The sequence below is a fragment of the Limanda limanda genome, chromosome 20 (genome assembly GCF_963576545.1).
Source record: "Limanda limanda chromosome 20, fLimLim1.1, whole genome shotgun sequence".
Lineage (NCBI taxonomy): Eukaryota > Metazoa > Chordata > Actinopteri > Pleuronectiformes > Pleuronectidae > Limanda > Limanda limanda.
Window position 1 is genome coordinate 22,263,626 of NC_083655.1, and position 21,312 is coordinate 22,284,937.

General features: G+C 42.1%; 1 protein-coding gene across 1 annotated transcript in view; it reads left to right on the forward strand.

The window, feature by feature from the left end:
• Window positions 1–17,608, forward strand: part of pde1ca (phosphodiesterase 1C, calmodulin-dependent a) — a 130,818-nt gene extending 113,210 nt beyond the window's left edge. Inside the window, exons 16-17 of the mRNA XM_061093614.1 lie at window positions 1,520–1,690; window positions 17,448–17,608. Coding sequence (XP_060949597.1) covers window positions 1,520–1,690; window positions 17,448–17,608 — 332 coding nt within the window. The remainder of the gene's footprint in view (window positions 1–1,519; window positions 1,691–17,447) is intronic.
• The last annotated feature ends 3,704 nt before the right edge of the window (window positions 17,609–21,312 follow it).

Here is a 21,312-nt window from a genome sequence, read left to right on the forward strand (position 1 = left end):
CAGGGAAGAAGAAAACAGCAGGGTCCATCCACCAACAATCTCAGTTTCTCTCTCTCTTCACAGACGTCCGTCTCCTTTAATTACATGAACTCTGTTGAGCCATAATATCATCACACTAAATCGTACTGACTTAATGTTAGCCCGTTTTAGCATTGAAACAACAACAGTGCTAAAGCTATGACACGTGATGCTAAGCTAGCGGGTGGCTAACTACATTACACTCCGGTCTTTTCCACTACAACATTAAGTTACAGCTCACAATTTAAGGCATACACATTATATTTACCTTTGGCAGGTTACATAGAAGAGTTTATATCAGGACCACGAGTAGTCGACCTCGAAGATACTTCTTAAATGTTTCCCACAGCACAACACTTTTCCTCAGGACATCTGGACTCTATCTCTCTCTCTGACCCACCTGCTCAAGGCATGCTAAACCACCACCTGCACTTCAAGTCCCGCCCCATACAAGACAGGTGACTTGGATTGGCTGTGACTTTGCTACTACCCAATGAGAAATGCAGAAACTGAATGACTGACACACAACACTGAGAAAAGTTAGATTGCACATTAAAAGCACTCAAATCAATAAGTCTCTCGTCTTCTCAATCACAGAGCCTTTTAACCACACATCTATTTATTGATTTACTTTTTAACTGTAAATAGCTAAACTTATTAACTGTACATATTATCCCGTATTTAACGTTATTTTAACTACTATTTTTAATAATATGAACTTATCTAATTATCATGAACTTTCTCTTTTAATACAACATTTGTTATGCTATTTTGAGATTAATTTTAGGCACTGTATCCTAGTGATTTTTATACAGGGCTACATGGATTTGTATGAATGGTCCAGCAGCAGGGCGCCACCACGTTGGATCCCATAGTCTTGCATTGTTCTCACACTATCATTGCTGTTTGCTGTTTGTTCTCTGCAAAAAGAACAGACACAAAAACAGATTGTGATCTGTGTAAATGGTGACATGGAGGTTGGATTAGCCTACGTACGCCTCAAAATGGTGAAAAGCTAGTGATATAGCTCAAGCCCTCCTTATAGGGCTTGAGATTGTGATGGCTGATTAAACTTTTATGACTCAGGATGTGCGACTCCATCAGTACTGTCCCGAATCAAAACTAGTCAGAGAGAAAAAAAGTTTAATGTAGGAATTGATAGAGGTTAAGTTCCCAATTAAAAGTTATTTGATACGGCAATGATTTCACTCTCTGCACTGGACAGTATTACTACTCTTGGGAAATGACAGACCAACATTAATGACATTAATTTGGCAACATAATACAGAACATATTTATTTATCAAAGTATGATTTTAAAGAAGTGTTTATAAGTGTGTGTGTGTTGTGTGTGTGTGTGTGTGTGTGTGTGTGTGTGTGTGTGTGTGTGTGTGTGTGTGTGTGCACTGTAGACCTGGAAGGAAAGGAGGAGGAAGAAGAGGTTGGTCAGGACAAAAAGCAAACAGCAGATGTGGTAAAATCAAGGAGAACTGTTGACGGAGCCAAGGAAGGACAGGATGTGATGAAAAAAGAAGTGGGCCAACAGGAAGCGGTGGAGAACAGGATGAAGCAGGAGGAGCAAAAGCCTAAAATGGAGGATGGAGACAATGATGTCATGGACAAGAAGAAACCTGATAGCGCTACAGAGAACCAGGAGCGACAATGTCAGAATGGTACGTAAACTGTCTGCATTTTCACTTATTATTATTGTGATTATTATTTTTTGAGGTTTCAAAGTCACAATACAAAATACCTCAGGAAAAACAGAGGCGTATCACCCACACAGTGTGAAAACCAAAATGAAACAAATATCTGTTGGTTTCTTGGTACATAGATCATAATTTGTTTACTTTTGAGTCCAGTAAGTTACGTGAACAGTTATATCGATGATGATCCATGTGCCACGCATTCACGCTCTGCATGTCAATATATTTGGCCTCTTTTGATGATAAATGAAAGACTCTCAGATCATTGACAGGTTTTTCCATCAGTGAAACATTGTCGGAAGAAGATAATAAGAAAAATAGAGTGAAAACAGAGAAGTAGAAAAGAGATTTGACGGAGCAACCCTCAAATCTCGCTCTGTCTCCTCCGACTAAATTCTACCATGGAAACTTCTAGTGATCACGTTTGTCCCGGGTCAGATTCATTATGATTATTAGAGATGAGCCGGATACTCGGCTGAAACGAGTATCCGGTACGGATAAAGCACTTTTGCCGAGTACGATTATTATACGAGTAATCGGAGTCATTATCTGTGCTCGGACTGAATGAAAATCCTCACACAGCGTCACAGCGCTCCTCCTGTCACACACGGCTCTGCTAACTCACTCACAGAACAGCTCTCTGTCTCTCAGTCACTCAGGTTCACTGCGCATCGGGACTGTTCCATAGGCTCAGTCAAGGAAGCAGAAATGATTCGTTCATTTCCCGACTGGGTCTTCGGGTACGAGTCTTGCACGTACCCGAAGACCCAGGGTACGAGACCTGCATTCGCTCAGAGGAGCGCTGGAGATGCGAGGGACGTTCGCTGTCTCCCGGAGAGGTGAGCACTCTGTGTTTTTGGTGTGGAGGGACGTGGGTTGTATTTGTTCGCGGGTCATGGTGACTGGTTTTGTTGTTTTCACTTTACATTTACACTTACTTTACAGTAAAGTAAACCTCTATTAAATACAGTACAACATGACAGTTTGTATGGTTTGAAATTGTCATTTATTATCACACTGGCATTTAATTATCACGGCAAACAATTACACTGCACTAAACTTTAGGTGTTAGTGTAGGGTGAAAATGGCAGGGCCGGTCTGTATGACTTGTGGGCGAATGTGGTTCGCGTCTTTCTGTGCTGGGGACACAGAGTGTTTGTTTCTCCGGGAGACAGTGAACGTCCCTCGCATCTCACTCACAGACACACACTCACACACACACACACACACACACACACACACACACACACACCTGGTGTGGAAATTAATTTAAAAAAAATAAAAATAAAAAAATCATAAAAAAATTTCAAAGTTAAAAAAGAAAGTTATGTTGAACCAGCCCACTTCCGGGTTAAATCACACCCACTTCCGGGTTAGGCCCCGCCCACTCCGAGTACGGATACGGATAATTCATATGGTTAACAGATACAGATAATGCTGTACTCGCTCATCCCTAATGATTATTATGAAGCTTATTTATGATCATAGAACCTGAGGGAAGTAACAGCGCACACACAGACTATGTCTCTCTCTATCTCCCTCTCTCTCTCTCTCTCTCTAAGCTGCCATCTCTGACTCACTACAGTTTAAAAGTTGATTTGTTTGTCGCCACAATATCAACACTGATCATCACAGAGTTAAATCTTTCTTCAGAGCAGGTGGTGGTGGGTTATGATAAAATGTAAAGATTGGGATCCACGATTGGGAGCCAGTTCCACAGGAGAGGAGTCTGGAAGCTGAAGGATCTACCTCTTTTAAACTTATATACTGTGGGAACCCAAAGTCAGCCTGTATTTTGGGAGCGAGGTGGTTAGGGCAATACAGTGCATCACTCTCTTTAATTTATGATAGAGCTTTATTGTTGATGGTTTTGTGTGTGAGGAGCAGGATTTTTAATTTGTATTCATGTCACCTACAAGAGCTGAAATCTCAATGATAGTCCATGGGTGGCCTGATATTAAGGAGGAAGCACCAGTGACAGTGTGGGACTGCTGGCCCTAACATTGCAGTGCATTGTTCTCCAAAGGCCCTGATGCATCCACACTAGCCACATCTGCGCAGAGGCATGTTACAGACAAGTCAGGGGCATGCTTTTGTTTCCAAACGTAAAAGACTTTGTGGCAAATGGCTCCACTTGCAATGAATATGTATAAAACCAGCAGAAGGAATCTGTTATGTCACCCAATTCGGGGTGCAGGGTTTCAAGAGAGAAAAAGGCATTTCTCATAATTATAAGATAAGATCATTCTTTATTAGTCCCACCATGGGGAAATTTGTCACAACATTTTTTTCCCTCTGTTATTTACGGTCTCATCCGCTAGATACTCTCCTTCTCAGCCTAAGATGTGGCTGAGGACAGCTGCCGTCTCTCAGGCTCCCCCAGAGCTCTGCTTTTTTTTCTGACTTTTTGTAATTTATTCTGCTTTATTTTGCATTGTGCACAATGACCAAGGGAGCCCTATCATACAATATGATAGAGAACAACTTCTGTACATCAGGTTGACTTTGGGAAAACACTTTTTCACCACCATCAGCAAACAAAGGGGAATACCCATGGCGCTGTTTACCTGTTGTGCCTGGAGCACGGAGGCAACCAAGAAAACAAGGGTCATGGTCCGGCGTCCTTGACCCCTGATCCCTCAATCCTGGACTCCGCCATTGTTCCAGAGGGGGTCCTCATTCACCGCAAGGACCGGACAATAAACTCGGGAAGAGCAAGGGAGGAGGTGTTTACATAGCTCGTTATAACAGTGTATATTCCGCAATTTGCTGACACAAATCAGGCCCTGGAAGAGCTACATGCGGTTATCGGCAGGACAGAGACCTCACGGCCGGAGGCTGCGTTTATTGTGGCCGGTAATTTTAACAATGCCAAGATACCATCAACACAACAGCTGTCCTACACTCTACCATGTTTACACTCCCTTCCGGGATGCATATAAGGCCCTCCCTCCCGGGTGACATTCAGCAGTGGTCCGACCAATCAGACTCGGCTCTACGGGACTGCTAAAGCATTACGGAGTCCGTGTTGATTTCCTGTGTTACAGGACATCAACACGGACACGGCCATCTGCTACGTCAGCAAATGCAATAATGCCGTCGTACCGAGGATTACTGTACAAACATTCCCAGACCAGAAGCCCTGGTCAATCGAAACTTTAGGCACGGACCATCCCTACAATTGAGGTGATCTGGATGTGTACAGGAAGTCCAAGTACGCGCTACGGAGTGTTATTGGCAGTGCCAAAAGACAGTACAGGGACAAAGTGTCTCACTACCAGGGCTCCAACTCGAGGAACATGTTGCTGGATTAATAACCATCACAGACTGTGGAGATACCAAATGCCCAGGAGGACCTCTGCCCCCCTGTCAGTGTTGGGGAGTAACGGAATACATGTATCGGCGTTACGTATTTAGAATACAAATTATGAGTAACTGTATTCTGTTACAGTTACAATTTAAGTAGATGGTATTCAGAATACAGTTACATTGTTGGAATCAATGGATTACATGACAGTACTTCTCTGTTTCACGAGTTTATTAAATAAATATATGGAAATGCTGCAAATGCAGCTCGTAAATCCACCGGAGGCAAATCCCCCAGGATGCAGCTGGAGACCAGGGCTGCTCGTGAGAGCCCCGGACGCCAGCGGCGTTAAGAATCCTCACCGCTAACGGCCCGGTACCGTTACAGGCCCGGTACCGAGGCTCTGAGCGATATCCGTCGCTACCAGAAATCTACGGAGCTGCTGAACCGCAAGCTGCCCTTCCAGCGCCTTGTGGAAGAAATCATTCAGGATTTTAAGACCGACCTGCTCTTCCAGAGCTCCGCTGTCATGGCTCTGCAGGAGGCCAGCGAGGAGTAAAATTTAATCATTTTTTTCAAGCATATATTTGTTGCTCCAACATTAACTGCAACAGCGTCACAACATGTGTCTTTTTTGTCTTATATGTGCTGAGGATCATACAGCTCACTGTACTTCTCCACTTCAATTATTAATATAATGTCATCCATCTTCAAAACTTCTCCGCTGTTTGCTCCGTTCAATGTCGGGTGTGGAGGGTAAGTGGAGAATACGTAGCGCCCCCCCCCCCCCCCCCCCTCTCTTTTTATCTTCATGACTGCTTGTGTGTCTGTAGTGGATGGGCAGAGGGGGACATTTAATAATGTGATTGGTAAAATTAAAACTCCAGGACAACAGAATGGGAATACAAACTATGGGATGTATATTTGACCATTTATATCATATAAAATATGACATCAATATCGTTTAAAATCATTTTTCAGTGTGTTTCCTGGCGCGATACGCTCGCGTCAAGCGCAAAAAATAGACTCAACGCCGAAACCATCGCTGCACAGCGCTAGGCAGCCTTGCCCTGGCGCAGCGCTTCAGCCTCCGGTGGGACCCGCACAAAGGTTTAACATGGGAGTGGATGGGAGCTAGCTGGCTCGTCGCTTTGGCATCGCTTACGCGTCCGGTGTGAACCCGGTGTTTCCTGGTCGGATGGCATCCCTGGCCGACCTCTCAAGGTGTGTGCAGGTCAGCTGGCAGATGTGTTAATAGACATTTTCAACCTGCCACTGCTCCAGTCTATAGTTCCTTTCAAATTAGTTGTAGTTTAGTCAGTTTTAGGATTATTTGATAAACTGGAGTTAAAAATTGCAGCAACTCTATCTCCTCGGCTAGAGTCTCAGGAATGCTGATCTCTAGGGAGCACAGAGAAGTGTGTAGGACTAGGTCCCACCTGACTGTTGATGTTAGTTAGCAGCAGTCACAACTGTTGTGCTCCCCTTGTTCTGATCCCACTGTTCCCATGGGATCCTATGTTGGATATAAGTACAACAAGGTCGTTATCTATTTTTCTTAAATATCCTTGTTTAACCCACCTCTATTGTTTTCATTATGTAGTCAAAGTCCTCACACTCCACATAACAAGATACATGGCCCATGTGCTCACTGCTTACTTCCGCTTCCCTTTTCTCTGCACGAACTCTCAAAATATGCAAGTTACATATAATACGTAATGTACCTGCTAAAAGTTATAAGTTCAAATGTCAAAGGTCTCCATAGCCCTGTTAAGAGAAAGAAAATTCTACGTCAGATGAAACAAGCCAACTGTCACATTGCATTCGTACAGGAAACCCATTTATCTGATGCGGAACATGAAAAGTTGAAAACATCCCGGGCAGATAAAGTATATTACTCTTCACACCGATCAGGGAGAAAAAAGGGAGTATCCATACTTATACACAGACAAATGAACTTCACACAAACACTGGTGCATAAAGATACCGAGGGGAGATATATTATAGTTAATGGTTTAATTGATGGCATAGCAGTGTCCCTCATAAATGTATATGCACCTAATGAAGACGAGCCCGGCTTTATCAGGACATTGTTCAATAAGATTTTACAACATAGTTCAGGTCAGGACTGCTACTGATGGGAGGAGACCTGAATTGCGTAAGGTCACAATTAATCGACCGACAACCTGCCTCTAAAGCTCCACTCTCTAGAACACATGTGTCAAACTCAAGGCCCGCGGGCCACATTTGCATGATAAAATCTATTTACTATTAGAGCTGGCCCGCCGGCAGTGTTTTGCAAGTTCTCAATACAAAATAAGTACTGAGAATTCCTGAGGGTCAGTGAACACGTCGGGATGGGGCACGTGACAGTTCTAGACCAATGGCAGGCTCTCATTGGCTGACGAGTGGGCGGGTCAATGGTGAATGACAGATCCCACAATGCACTGCCCGTGTGTCGGCATGTCAATCACGGTCCCGTGAACGCGCCTCACAGTCTGTATTACATATCACTTGTGACAACTTTCAACTATCCCGCTCCCAAAAATGTCTAAACGAAAGGTGGCATTTGAAAACAGGAGCTTTCAAGACAGGTGGGAGGAACAGTATACGTTCGCGGATGTAAAGGGTGGATCCGAGAAAGGATGAAGGAGGAAAAAAGTGAGTTGACAGCTTATCACGGCATCATACACCAGGAGTCGTTGTGTGGCAAAGCCTTGAAAATGAACATGTGATGAGCATCATAACATTAGCGGTTAACTTTATCAGAGCCAAAGGTTTAAATCACCGCCAGATATTTGATTTTTCTTTGAAGCCAATTATTTTTGGCTGTTGTTTGCCTGTAGAAAATGTTTTCGCTGGAAATTACTCTGGAAATACTGCAGATAGAGCCAGAAAGCAATTAATGAAACTGATTTTATTACTTTTATATTTATTTATGTATTATTTGTATTTCATTTTTTTCATAATTAATGTTGTTTTATCGGCATACTCTATAGGCCTTGTTAGTTCCAGGTTCAATATGTGCACTAAGGTTCTTTCAATAAGTTTTCAATAAACGTTGAACCCATGTGGCCCTCGACTTGAAGCAATTTTTTGATTTCGGCCCACTGCGTATTTGAGTTTGACACCCCTGCTCTAGAATGAGCAGAATGCTCAAATACCCTAGAACCAGGCCTAGTAGATATATGGAGAAGCAGGTTTCCGAGAAGCAGGGATTTCACCTTCTATTCAGGCAGACATACATCCTATTCAAGGATTGATTATTTCTTTACCACTAAAGCAGAGCTACATAGGATAGTGGACATTGAGATTCTGCCAATAACTATATCTGATCACGCACCTGTGGCATTAAAATGGGACATAGGCCAAAGACCAACATCTAAAGAGAATAAACAATCAGCTTCGGCCAGTCTCCTAAATGACCTAAACGCAACCCGGAGAGAACTCAACAGCCTACTATCAGATCAAATTGAGTGAAGTTTAAGATTCACAAACCAAAGATACTATGAACACGGTAACAAGGCAAACAGATTATTAGCATTCAGATTACGAAAACAGCAATCATCTAATACAGCACAGAAAATAAAATCAAAAGAAACGTTTGTTACAAAACCAGATAAAATATCAGAATCCTTTGCTGAGTTTTATGAATCTCTATACAAAAATACAGATAACTGCTCTGATGATGCAAAACTTACAGAGTTCCTAAACCCTATAAAATTAACTGAACTGACAGAACAAGCAGCTAAGGAATTAGATGAGCCTATTGAGGAATGGGAGATCAAGCAAGTGATCTCAACACTCAAAAATAATAGAAGCCCAGGACTAGATGGATATATTAATGAATTTTGTAAAACCTTTAAGGATATTTTATCACGACTGTTGCTAAAAGCATACCACCATGCATTAGAATCTAAATCTATCGCACCATCTTGGAAAGAGGCCACTATAGTGGTAATTCATAAAGAAGGTAAAGACCCCACAGAGTGCCAATCCTATAGACCGATATCACTGCTGAACAGGGACCTGCGCATCCTAACAGCAATCCTAGCAAGAAGAGTCAATCATATATAATCACTGAAATTATCCGCACAGATCAGACGGGATTCATCACTGGAAGATACTATGGCGATAACTTACGATGCTTATTAAACATTATATCCCATCAAAAAGAAGAGAAATCAGAATCAATGATTATGTCCGTAGATGCTCAAAAAGCATTTGACAGGGAACAGTGATACTTTATGGCAATATTTATTCCAAACACTAAAACGATTCGAATTTGGCCCCAACTTTCTAAACTGGATTCAAACATTTTATTCATTACCACAGGCAGCTGTTAAAGTTAATGGATATAGATCACAAAGATTCACACTGGAACGCGGCTGCAGACAAGGCTGCCCTTTATCAACCCTGCTGTTTGCAGTGGCCAATTATAGTAAAATAATTTGATGCATTACTAGTGACCGATGGTCCATGCTCCCTCTATCCCTGCTCGGTCGTGTTGAAAGTATTCGCATGAATGTTCTGCCCAGAATTCTCTACTTATTTCAGATGCTACCTATAGAAATCCCAAAATCTGTTTTTGATAACCTGGATAAAATCATTTCCAAATTTATATGGCAAAAAAAGCGTCCTAGAATTAGACTTAAAACCTGACAACTATCTAAGGAAAACGGAGGCCTTAAACTTCGAAACTTAAAATATTACTTCTGGGCAGAACAAATGAAACCCTTGATAGCGTGGATTCAGAATAGCACATACACTCGCTGCCTTAATATTGAGAAAAACATATCCCCAGAGCCCTTACAAAACTTGGCATTTTAAGATGCGCCCATTAAAGAACTGGCAGAGGGGACAAAGATCACTCTTAAAATCTGGAACAAAATACAGACCGCTTTTGGGCTTCCAAAGTTAATTTCATCACTAACAAGTATTGGATCTATGAAGACCTTCACACCTAACAATCGAGACACAGGCTTTAGAAAGTGGTCAGATACAAGATTGGTCTACCTGCATCAGCTATTTAATGAGGACAACCTCAAGACATTTGAGCAGCTGAAAAGGGATTTTGATCTCCCCAAAACAGATTTCTTCAGATATCTACAATTGAGAGCTTTTCTAACAACACACAAAGAGTGGGGAAAGCTTTTAAAACGTACCCCTTTAGAGGAGTTCTTAATAGAATTACAGATGGGGAACGAAGATAAGAAAACAATAAGAAAACTCTATAACATATTTCTATCTAAATCTACATAATTCCCTGCAGATAAAGCAGAGATTGGAGGCGGAAATGAACACAGTCATACCACAGAATACCTGGGAGGGGATGTGCACAGATGCACACCTAGCTACAAATTCAAACACCTGGAGGGAATTTAAATGGAAAATAATTACCAGAATCTTCAGAACACCAGAAATATTAGCCAAGATGGGCCCGACGCATTCCAAATTGTGTTGGCGGAACTGTGGAACACGGTCTGCCAATCACACACATATATTCTGGCTCTCCCCTAAGTTAAACACATACTGGAGAGAAATCTTTGATGCCCTCAAAGAGATATTCCAACAGGACATACCACAAGACCCCACAGTAGCACTATTGGGAGCAATGCCTGAAGGCCTGGACGGGAGGGCCAAAGAATACTTGCTAAACATACTACCCACAGCAGCATTGAAGTGTATAGCCATCAAATGGTTAAAACCCGACCCCCCCCCGCATACAATATATGGACCCAAAAAGTATGGGACATCTACCAAATGGAGCAAATCACATATTCATTAAGGCTCCAAAAGTCTATCTTTACTAAACTATGGGGTCCTGTCTCTGCGTTATAAATACAATGAGGGTTATAATAAATCTCGCTCTGGGCCTCTGGTTGAGCGGTTATCTGTCAACTCTCCCTATTCACATACATTATACACCATCCTCTCTGAAAAGCATATATAGCACATACTACATTCTGGAGTGGACAATTATTATTTCTTTATCCCTGGTTTTATTTTAATTTTACCTTTTTTTTCTTTCTTCTTTCTCCTTTTTATTTAATAAATTATGTATGTAATCAACCATTTATTCGTATTCCCCCTCTTTTTCTCTTGGAGTTAGCACTGTTTGATGTTTGTATTCATTATGGTTGGATAAAAAATGAACACTTATTAGAACAATGTTTATCTTTTGCTTTCTGATTTGATACACTTTAAATAAGAACCCAGTGTTATATTTTTCTTCTTTGGCATAAGAGACAGAACACGGTCAGCACAGCTGTGTCCTTCAGGCTCGTCCATCCCTAATAAAATGATAGGAAACATAAAAGTATGGCATTATTGTTGAGGAAGTGCTGCTTATGAACAAAGTTTGTGTCCTTATTTTCTGTGGATATTCAACTAAGTATTTGAATATGCTTTTGGATTAAACTGTGCACTACCAAGACAATGAATGTACAGTATGGAGTTCTTTCACATTAAAAATATTGCATATATTATTTAATACGTTATGTATTATTTGCAATACTTTGCTTTGACTGTTTGTAAGTAATGAAAACACTCTACGAACATTCAACACAAATACACATATGTTAAGTCATACATGTGCCAGGTTAACTCCTTAACAACTTTTACATGGTAAAAATAAATGTTTATTACTTCAAAGTTCATCAGATGGGTTGTGGACATGGGATGATGTCCACAACCCATTTCAGCTTAGGAAATAGGTTGTGGACATCATCCTCAGCTTCTCTATGTGACTGTCTATTCTAGTAAAGTTACACTTCCTATAATTTATTTATAATTAACACAATAATTCACTGAGGTCTGCCTAAGATTAACGATGTAAAAACTGAAGGCAGCAGACACGTTTAGTTTTCACTGTAATACGTTACAACACAACACCAATACTCTGAATAAAGAGGTTGAGGAGACTTAATGCTACTTTAAACAGCTGCTTTTACAATGCAGATGTGACTTTAAATACTCAGGGTTCAGTTGATAACAGTAAATCTGTTTCTGCAGAATAAGAATCTGTGTAACACAGTCAAGTCAAATGGGATGGTGAGTGAAACAGCTTTACATAACATCAGTTATCTTACGTGGTGGAGCTAATTCTCCGGACACGTTAGCTCCGGACACACACAGTCTCCTGTCTCAGTCTTAAAGATTCATCACCAAACTCTACCGCTTCTCTCTGCTGGGGGATCAGCGCATCCCGGTGTGTGTAGGTAAAAACTCCCGTCCGGTAAGCCCAATTAGCATCGCTATTACTGGTGGTCAGGGCTGGACTGGGAGAACAAAACGGCCCGGGCATTTTTTGGCTCAGACCGGCCCACATAATTAGCCGAGCACATCTGCCATTAAGACATTTAGAAGACATAAGTTACGTCAATTTAAAGTAGCTCATATTAAAAGTACTTAAGTATTTAAAGTATCTGGTGTTGAAATGTACTTAAGTATCAAAAGTACAAGAACTAAAATTAAAAATGCAAATTGCTTTTTATAGTAGGTCTATACAGACACAAAACAACCCAAAATGTTTCTCCTCAAGATTTATCTCAACTGACTGAAAAATTACAACAACAATATGCATATAATGTATAATTTTACCAATTTTGAACCCTAGATGCTGAGGTTCAAATAGTAATGGACCAGTGCATCTGAACTTCTATTTAACTATAAACAAGTGCCTCTTGTGTCTGCCCAAGAACATTAATAAACCACAGTATAACCACTATACTATAGGCACACAAAATAAGACACTATCTCTTATCCTATTCTAGAGGAAGTAAAAGTCGTAACAAGATTTCTGAAGGTGAACCTGCGGAGGGATAGACCAACCTCTCGCGCTGCCCCCCCCGACGGCAAACACGCCACCGGGACCTGCACATCTCAGGAGGGAGGGGGCAGCGAGTGAGAGCGAGAGAGAGAGAGAGGTGCGCCGTCGGTAGAGGCGTGCGACGCCAACCTCCGCTGCTCAAGTAACGAGCCAGTTTGGAGAATGTATTGAAAATTGAAAATGCGCGCTCACATGTCTGCCTCCACTCGCTCATCATTGTCGAGTCCTCCTCGCTCGTCTCCCGGCGCACCTGCTGCTGCTGGGCTGGTGAACCCGGCACCACATAGGTCCGTCAGTTTGGCACATTTAGCAGCCTCCACCTCCAGAGACTTCTGCTTTTTTTCCCGGATGCGTTTTTTACTCTTATTATCCATTTTAAGTTTCTGTTTCAGCAGCAGCCCGTCCCGCGACTCCCACCGCCAATGCAATGAGGTCCCGCCCCACCCTGGTTTGTGTTGTGATTGACAGCACTGTCAGGGCTCTCTGAGCCTGTCAGCCCATGATTGATTGACAATGACAAACAATAGACCAATAATATGTGTCGATGCTGGCAACACACTGCTAGCCCTCTGTAGCCAATTGGCCGGCCCAATTGGAGGGAATTTAGAGAGGAAGAAGAGAAAAAAAAAAAACAACAACATAGCGGACCAGACCGGCCCACATTGGGTCAACGGCCCACCGGGATTATGCCCGGTATGCCCGATGGCCAGTCCACCCCTGCTGGTGGTGTCTTGACTGCTGTTTAGCGTAGCTAAGCTAACGAGCCTGCTACAGAGACACCGGTACCTGCTTACACATCTAAATAAAAGAGTAAACTTCACTTACCACAGAAACGGGAGCGCAGACACCTCTAGTTAGTCAGTCAGGAGAACCAGCAGAACTTCAAACCGTGTTACTCATCCGATGAGTGGGTGGAAGCGTCTCCAGGCTCAGGCTGTGCTCACTCTAACAGGGATTATGTTAGACTGTTAGCTCCGGGAGAGCCGAGCAGACACCAGGTAGTGACAGTCGGCGAGTTTACTGTGACGTCACGTGAATTTCCAACCTCTATATCGCTTAAACGAGGGCGTTAGAATAAAATTCAACCCCTCAGAGTTGTCACAAAGGAAGAATCTCGCGATTGAGACTAAAACCAATTTTTGTACCAGGCTGTAAACAGGTTTAATTCTGCTCTAAAGTCGGGCTTTTTAACATGGGAGACAATGGGACTTTTTTTCTCTTGGAGCCGTGCGTAGCGGCTTCCCATGGAACTGCAGCTTTTTTCACACCGTGATAGCCTCATTGCCCAGTGCAGAGTGTTGTCCCTTGATACCAACCCATACTCTTTGGTGCTTTAGTGATTCTGTGTCCTTCCATCTGCATGTCACCGGATTCTTCTGTTTGAGCTCACCCTTGCTTCTCTCTCTCCCTCTTGCTCCACTTCTCTCTCTTGCTCCGAGTGTCTCATATTTACTTACTCCTCTGCCTCCTTTAACAGTAGTTGTACATGTAATTAATGTAGTGTGTTGGTAGCGATGGAGGCAAGGCTTGGCGACTTAGAAGCTCGGCTCTGCAGCTTAAAACCTCTGTTAGCTGTATTTAGCCAGCCCCCGCAGAGCCACCTAGCTTAGCATGTAGCATAGCCACAGCTAGCAGTCCCTTGACTTGTCCCGTGCAGCTGGGAGCCCAGGGCGGCTGGGTGACGGTCCTGAGGGGGAATAGTGCTACCCTTAAAAACAGCCCACGATTAAAGACCCACCAGCTCACGTTTCAAATAGATTCTCTTCACTCAGCAACGTACCCGTTGAGAAGCAAACTCTGGTAATTAGGGCCCGAGCACTGAATGGTGAGAGGCCCTATTGAAATTGTAAGGATTTTTGTTATTATAAGGGGCCCGAGCACCGAATGGTGAGAGGCCCTATTGAAATTGTAAGGAATTTTATTATTAGGGCCCGAGCACCAACGGTGAGAGGCCCTATTGAAATTGAAAGACTTATTATTATTGCTGCTCTGCTTTGTGCATTTTAGAGGTTTTAGAGATTTGTTTTGACTGTGTTGTTGACTGTTGTGCGGCGACCTTGAGTGTGTGAGTGCGTGAGTGTCCTGAAAAGCGCCTTATAAATAAAATGTATTATTATTATTATGATTATTACGACCTCATTGAATTGGCTTTTTGAGGGCTTCAACATGCTCAGATTTTTTTTAGTTTGCAGTAAATTAGAAAGTGGTGAAAATGTACGTATTCTGGAGTATTCGGTTATGGGCGTGGCAAAATGGCTCAACAGCGCCACCTGGAACCCAGCCCCTAGGTTTCCAAATAACCGATTTTCACCGAAACTGGACAAATCATAGAAAAAAAGCCTCAAGGAGCATTATGAAAAACGGGATGAAGAACAGGAAGCCCGCCTTTTTGGATTTAGTGGCCATATTCCACATTTTTACTTTGACGGACTTGTCGTAGAGCTTTCATCAAATCAACTTAAAACTTTAATAAGTGTAATCACAACAAGATGGAGATAAAAACTGACTTAAAAATGATGACATCTACACAGAAATTATGACTTGAAATCACAGCGCCCCCTGGTGGCAACAGGAAATGTCTTGTTTTTTGCATGTCTTACATTTGGATGTATTCCTCCTCATCCACTGACCTCAACCATGTCAAACTGTATCAAATGGGTCTCAAGACATTGATAATGAAGACATATGATTACAAAATTAATTATAATCAACAAAACAACGTGTGTCCATGAACAAAACATAAAAGGATGCTGCATATGGGAGTCGGGGAGAGCCAACCTCGTCCCACAGAGAGCGCAAGACGTGTGACATGAATGTGGCAAGGCTTTTTAAAGAACAGCACACCTGGCCCAGGTGTGTACTGATTATTGCTGACGTCATCTCCACCTACAGCTCAGGGGAAAGAAGAAAAGGGATAGGTTAGGAGACACAGTCTTGCCAGCAGAACAACAACAACAACAGGAGCTACAAACCAGCTGGCTAGACCCCTTCACTGGACTTCAAACAGCACATCAAAAAAATACCATTTCTCCCTTTTCACGAACTGGCAACTCAACTGGGCTAATTATGCCAGGCTATGCACAGAACAGTGTCATTAGTTTGATTTAAGTTTATGTCGATTTTGTGTTGTGATAGTTTTTAGTTATTTGAAAGCTAATGTTAGCTCTGTTATGCTCTTCATAGACGCAGAGACTTTCTTTGCATGCAACTACTTTCTGTAACCAGGCACCAGCACCTCACACACACATCTCCACAAACTTAACACACACTCAGTGGTCCTTTTGTCTTCTTAGTGGCCCCTGCCGCCATTTTGAAACACACTCACTCACACACATCTGTATATAGTAAGTACTTTTAGTTAGTTTGTATGTTATACCGTTATTATGGGCGGCTGTGGCTGAGGGGTAGAGTGGTCATCCTCCAACCTAAAGGTCGGTGGTTCGATCCCCAGTCTGAACCATCTGCATGCCGAAGTGTCCTTGGGCAAGATGCTGAACCCTGAATGGCCCCTCATTGAATAACAAAGTGCTGCAAGTAGATGCACTGTATGAATGTGTGTGTGAATGGGTGAATGTGAATCTGTACTGTAAAGCGCTTTGAGTGGTCATCATCAGACTAGAAAAGCGCTATATAAATACAAATCCATTTACCATTTATTGTTTTCATTAGAAATGTTTTTCTTTGACACACATACTTTTTTAATTAATGTTGCATAAGTGTGAATTTTGCCAACATCTACAATGTCAAGAACTCCATATACTTCACTTTTGCTATCTACTGATATGGTAATTTGGGTTATACTTATCAATTAAATTGTCCAAACTTGTAAGTAATTTCATGAGACAAAATCTGTAAATTTGCTATCTTTTTCCTTCTTTTGAAGGGTAGTGCCCAGAGGTAGCTTTAATGTCAATTAAAGTTGTTATTCAATATTAATATGTGTCTGATAGCTGGATTTATTGAATGCCAAAAGGTAGTTTAAAGCAGAATAATCCCAACAGGGGTGTCGACCTGGGCCAAATGTGTGCCCAGTGACAATCAATGAGTGGAGCTAGTCAGTCCAGCAGGTCCTGACCAATAACCAAAGGTTCTGTATCGATGGCACATACGTAGATGGGATGCCCAAAAGTCATCTCTTAAAAGCTGATGTCAACCCTTATCCTGCGTGTAGCTTGTGATGCTAATGTTGCAGGCTTTAATCTGTAGTGGTGAATCAAGAGCATGAAGAAAGTCAAGAAAGAGGAATATGCAGTGATGGATTCAGGAGGTGTTCAGGCAGCACCTGGTTCTCTTCCCCTTTACTTAAGTATGTGACGGGACTAAGCTTCTATTCCACTATATTTCAAAGGCAAATCTTGCATTTTAACAGTTACTAGTCACTAAGATTTAACATGAACAATTTAATTTGGCTGATAAAGCTTTTGTATGTGTTGATGGGGAGTATATTTTCACTCTCACCACCACTGCATTTTAAAATCAATTTAAAATAACCACAAACATTTTATAATTGATTTTCAGAACTCTATATGCTTCAAGAACCTGACAGAATTGCTTCCATACTAACTTTCATTTTGTTTTTTGTGCAGACTCTCAGCCTCGTTGCACTGCGATCCAATACTGCAAGAGACCTGGCTACTGCTCCAGCTCCTACCAGCTGGCCAGCTCAAAAGTTAAGGAGATGCAGCCCTTTGATGCCAGAGGAAAAGCCAGAAGACTGCAAAACATCTCTCTGCGTTGCCGAAAATGACCATCTACAACGACATATCTGTAACCCTAACAACTTCCTTTATATCTCTTAAAATCTCCTTTAGGTCATCATTGCTACATTGCTACTGCTCTCTCGTCATGTTTTTCCCCTTAACCAGTGCCATCTCTTTTTGCTATGTGTGGTCCCATCACTTCTTTTAAATCTCTTCAACTTTTTTGAGGGGGTCTAACTCAAATTCATAGGCCTTATTTATTAGATGATGACAATATGGTATCTTGGAGATGATACATCCATGTGCTATATTGAGGTACACAATTTATTTAACTTGGCAAGATTGAAACATGGCAAGAATGTTCAAACATGTTGAGTTAACACCTTAACTCTCTCTGACAAGCGCCAAAAGTTATATTTAGCCATATTAAATTGTTGTATATTAATATATAATATTTTCAAATATTATTTTAGATCATATACTAATACACATTTAAACAAGTTCAAACGCAACCAATTATTCAAATATGACCATCAAGATCTATCTCTATGGATTTTTTAAGAATGTGGGTATTTGCGTAGGACTAATAGTAGTTACTTTCTTTGGTGTTTAAATCTTGCTTTACAATGTACTTTAGTAATCTGATCGGCAAGTGAGTTTCATGCAACTATGCCCTGATATAATGACTTGTCTTGATTGTGCTGTACATTTAGGGACTATGTAGAGCTGATTGTGAGTTGACTATATGCATTTAGGAGTTTTAAATTCATTTTTATTTCTGAAAAAAACTAGGAGGCCAGGTACTATGTTCTGAGTGAGCTGCAAGTTCCTTCGATCCTTTTTTGAAGCACTTCACCATATAATTGAAAAATAGAGGACTTGCTTTTTTTGTAAGACTTGCTTCATTAAATTTGGTTTTAGAAAAGTACTTATTTGTTGATATTTTTCTTTGCATCTTTACCTCATATCTATATGCCTTGTCTATGAACATTAACGATAAATTATATTCATATATGATAATGCTACCCTGGTACAATGTAGGTAAGTGCTATTGACATCATTCAACAATGTCTTTTGATAAGTCAGGAATGCTGTTACACACAATCTCCATATATTGCCTTAAATAACACACTAGATTGAAAAGAAACATCTCTTATTACCTCCCACCCATAAACTCTTATGAAGATAACTAGCCTTAAACATGCTTTATATCTGGTTGATATTTGGAGATTTACAAATCCAAATTTGATTATTTATACCTGGAGCAGTCAAAACCAGTCTATAAGAATCAGGGTGGATTTCCCGGGGGTCACAGGGAGGTGCGGATGCCCCCAACCAAAGGGTCTGCAACCTCAATAGCTTTGCAAACATAAGAAAGTATATTGCCTACATCATTTTAAATAGTAATACAATTTGCACTGAACACAATATGCTAATTATAGATGCAGAATAAAGCATTCTTGAACGCAACAGATTGGTTGCATGTTCATGAAGCCAAACTGCATTAAAGGAAGAAGAGTTTGTGTCACTAAGTGTCACATGAAATTTTTGGTTAACGGCTTTTAACAGGAATCTGCAGGCAACACAGAAAACTGTCAGGCTGACGCGGGTTTACAAGTTTCTGGCAGTTTTACAGGCCTGTGAATGTTTGGGGGTGACCCCCCTGCTCCTAAGTCTAGGGGAGGCTTTCACATGCAAATTGAAATGCTTTGAGCTTTACAAATGCAAATCAGGGATAGTTTCCCTCAGTGCAGATAACACCTTTTTCTAAGAGGTACCAACTAAACTTTCTGGCGTAAGTACACCAGGCTTAAAATAAATATAAAGCCTGAAATTGTTTCCCTTAAGTAAGTGTGCTATAATGAATTACATTATATTCATGAGTAAAGGTCAATGCTATGAAAAAAATGCACTTTATACAGTGCACTTTATTTCAACATTTTATTATAATCCAAAACAATGAGGCTCAGTAAGTCTGTTTGCATGGACAGGAGTGACAACCCACCTCTTCAATCTTAGTTGCCCATGATCGCTATCCTAAATCTCAACCACTTTGCAGAGTGGCATGATTACAGTTACTTTTTCACTTGTGTTGGTTAAATGCACAGTAATGGTAATGGCTTTGTATTGACATGCAAGATGGCGCCACGAACGGCTGCCTCGGTGTGTTGGTGCGCACTTTTGTGTTTGTTTTTAGTATTTAATTCTGTTTACTGCGACCCTACTCTGATTACTTTCACAGTGGACAAGCTTCTTACCATCAGGGACACAACACCATCCAATTTATGTCCCAACTTTCTCGCCTCTTCGGTGGATTTAGTGGACTTACTCATCAAAGGTGCGGTGGTCCTCGGACACGCAGCGAGACTCCGGCTGAGACGACGAGGGAAGCTGGGGCCCTGGTGCGCTTCAGGGAGCGAGGATTACGCTCACCTCTCCCGAGCATCCTCCTCTCCAATGTAAGCTCGCTGTGTAATAAGCTGGACGAACTGCGCCTCCTCATCCGGACAAATAGAGACTTTTCCCTTTCTTCTGTCTTTTGTTTCACGGAATCGTGGCTGACCGAAGCCACACCGGACTCCGGCTTTCAGCTGTTACGCGCGGACCGCGACCCGATCCTCTCACGCAAGACAAAAGGTGGAGGGATTTGTTTTTATATAAATCAGGGCTGGTGCAGAGACGTGAAAGTAATTTTACAGTCCTGTTCTCTGGACCTGGAAACTTTTTTCATTACCTGCAGACCGTTCTACTCTCCCCGTGAATTCACCTCTTTCATCCTGGCTGGAGTTTACATCCCCCCGCAAACTGACGTGCGCGAGGCTCAACGCCAACTCGCCGAGCAGGTACTGGGGGTGGAGAGGAGGAGAGAGAACACTTATTCCCCTGTTATTGTCCTCGGGGACTTTGATAAGGGGAACTTATCTCATGAACTCCCCAAATATAAACAGTTAGTCAAATGCCCGACTAGGGGTGAGAACACTCTGGACCACTGCTACAGCACCATCAGCAAAGCATATCATGCAGTTTCCCGCGCTGCTCTGGGCCTATCTGACCACGCTCTCATTCACCTGATCCCAGCTTACAGGCAGAAACTCAAACTTTCTAAAGCTGCTGTGCTGAGATCAAAGAACTGGAGCAACAGAGAAGCTGTGGAGGAGCTGCTTGACTGCCTGGACAACACTGACTTGGACATTTTTAAAACTGCTTCTAACAGCATGGACGAATACACAGATGCTGTGACGTCATACATCAGCTTCTGTGAAGACCGATGTATTCCAACACGCACCAGGGTGAGCTACAACAACAACAAGCCCTGTTTCACAGCACAACTCAAACAGCTTCGTTTGGAGAAGGAGAAGCCTTTAAGAGTGGGGACATGGATAGTTTCAGACTGGCTAAATACTCGTTTGGCAAGGAGATTAAGGAGGCCAAACGACAGTATTCCAAGAAGCTGGAACAACAGTTTGCAGCCAACGACTCCTTGTCAGTCTGGAAGGGGCTTCGGGTGATCACCGGCTGCAAACCAAATCCCCCCACTCCATGGAAGACCTCAAACTTGCAAACGACCTGAATGACTTTTACTGCAGATTCGAAAGACAGTGGACCAGTTCTAACCCACACTCCCAGCCCCCTCACATAGCTATCACACCTCTTCACCCCAGCCTGGACAAAGACTCTACCCCCCCACCACAAAATGACCCCTCCCCCCTACCATACCTCTCTCAATTCAGGAGAGAGATGTCAACAAACT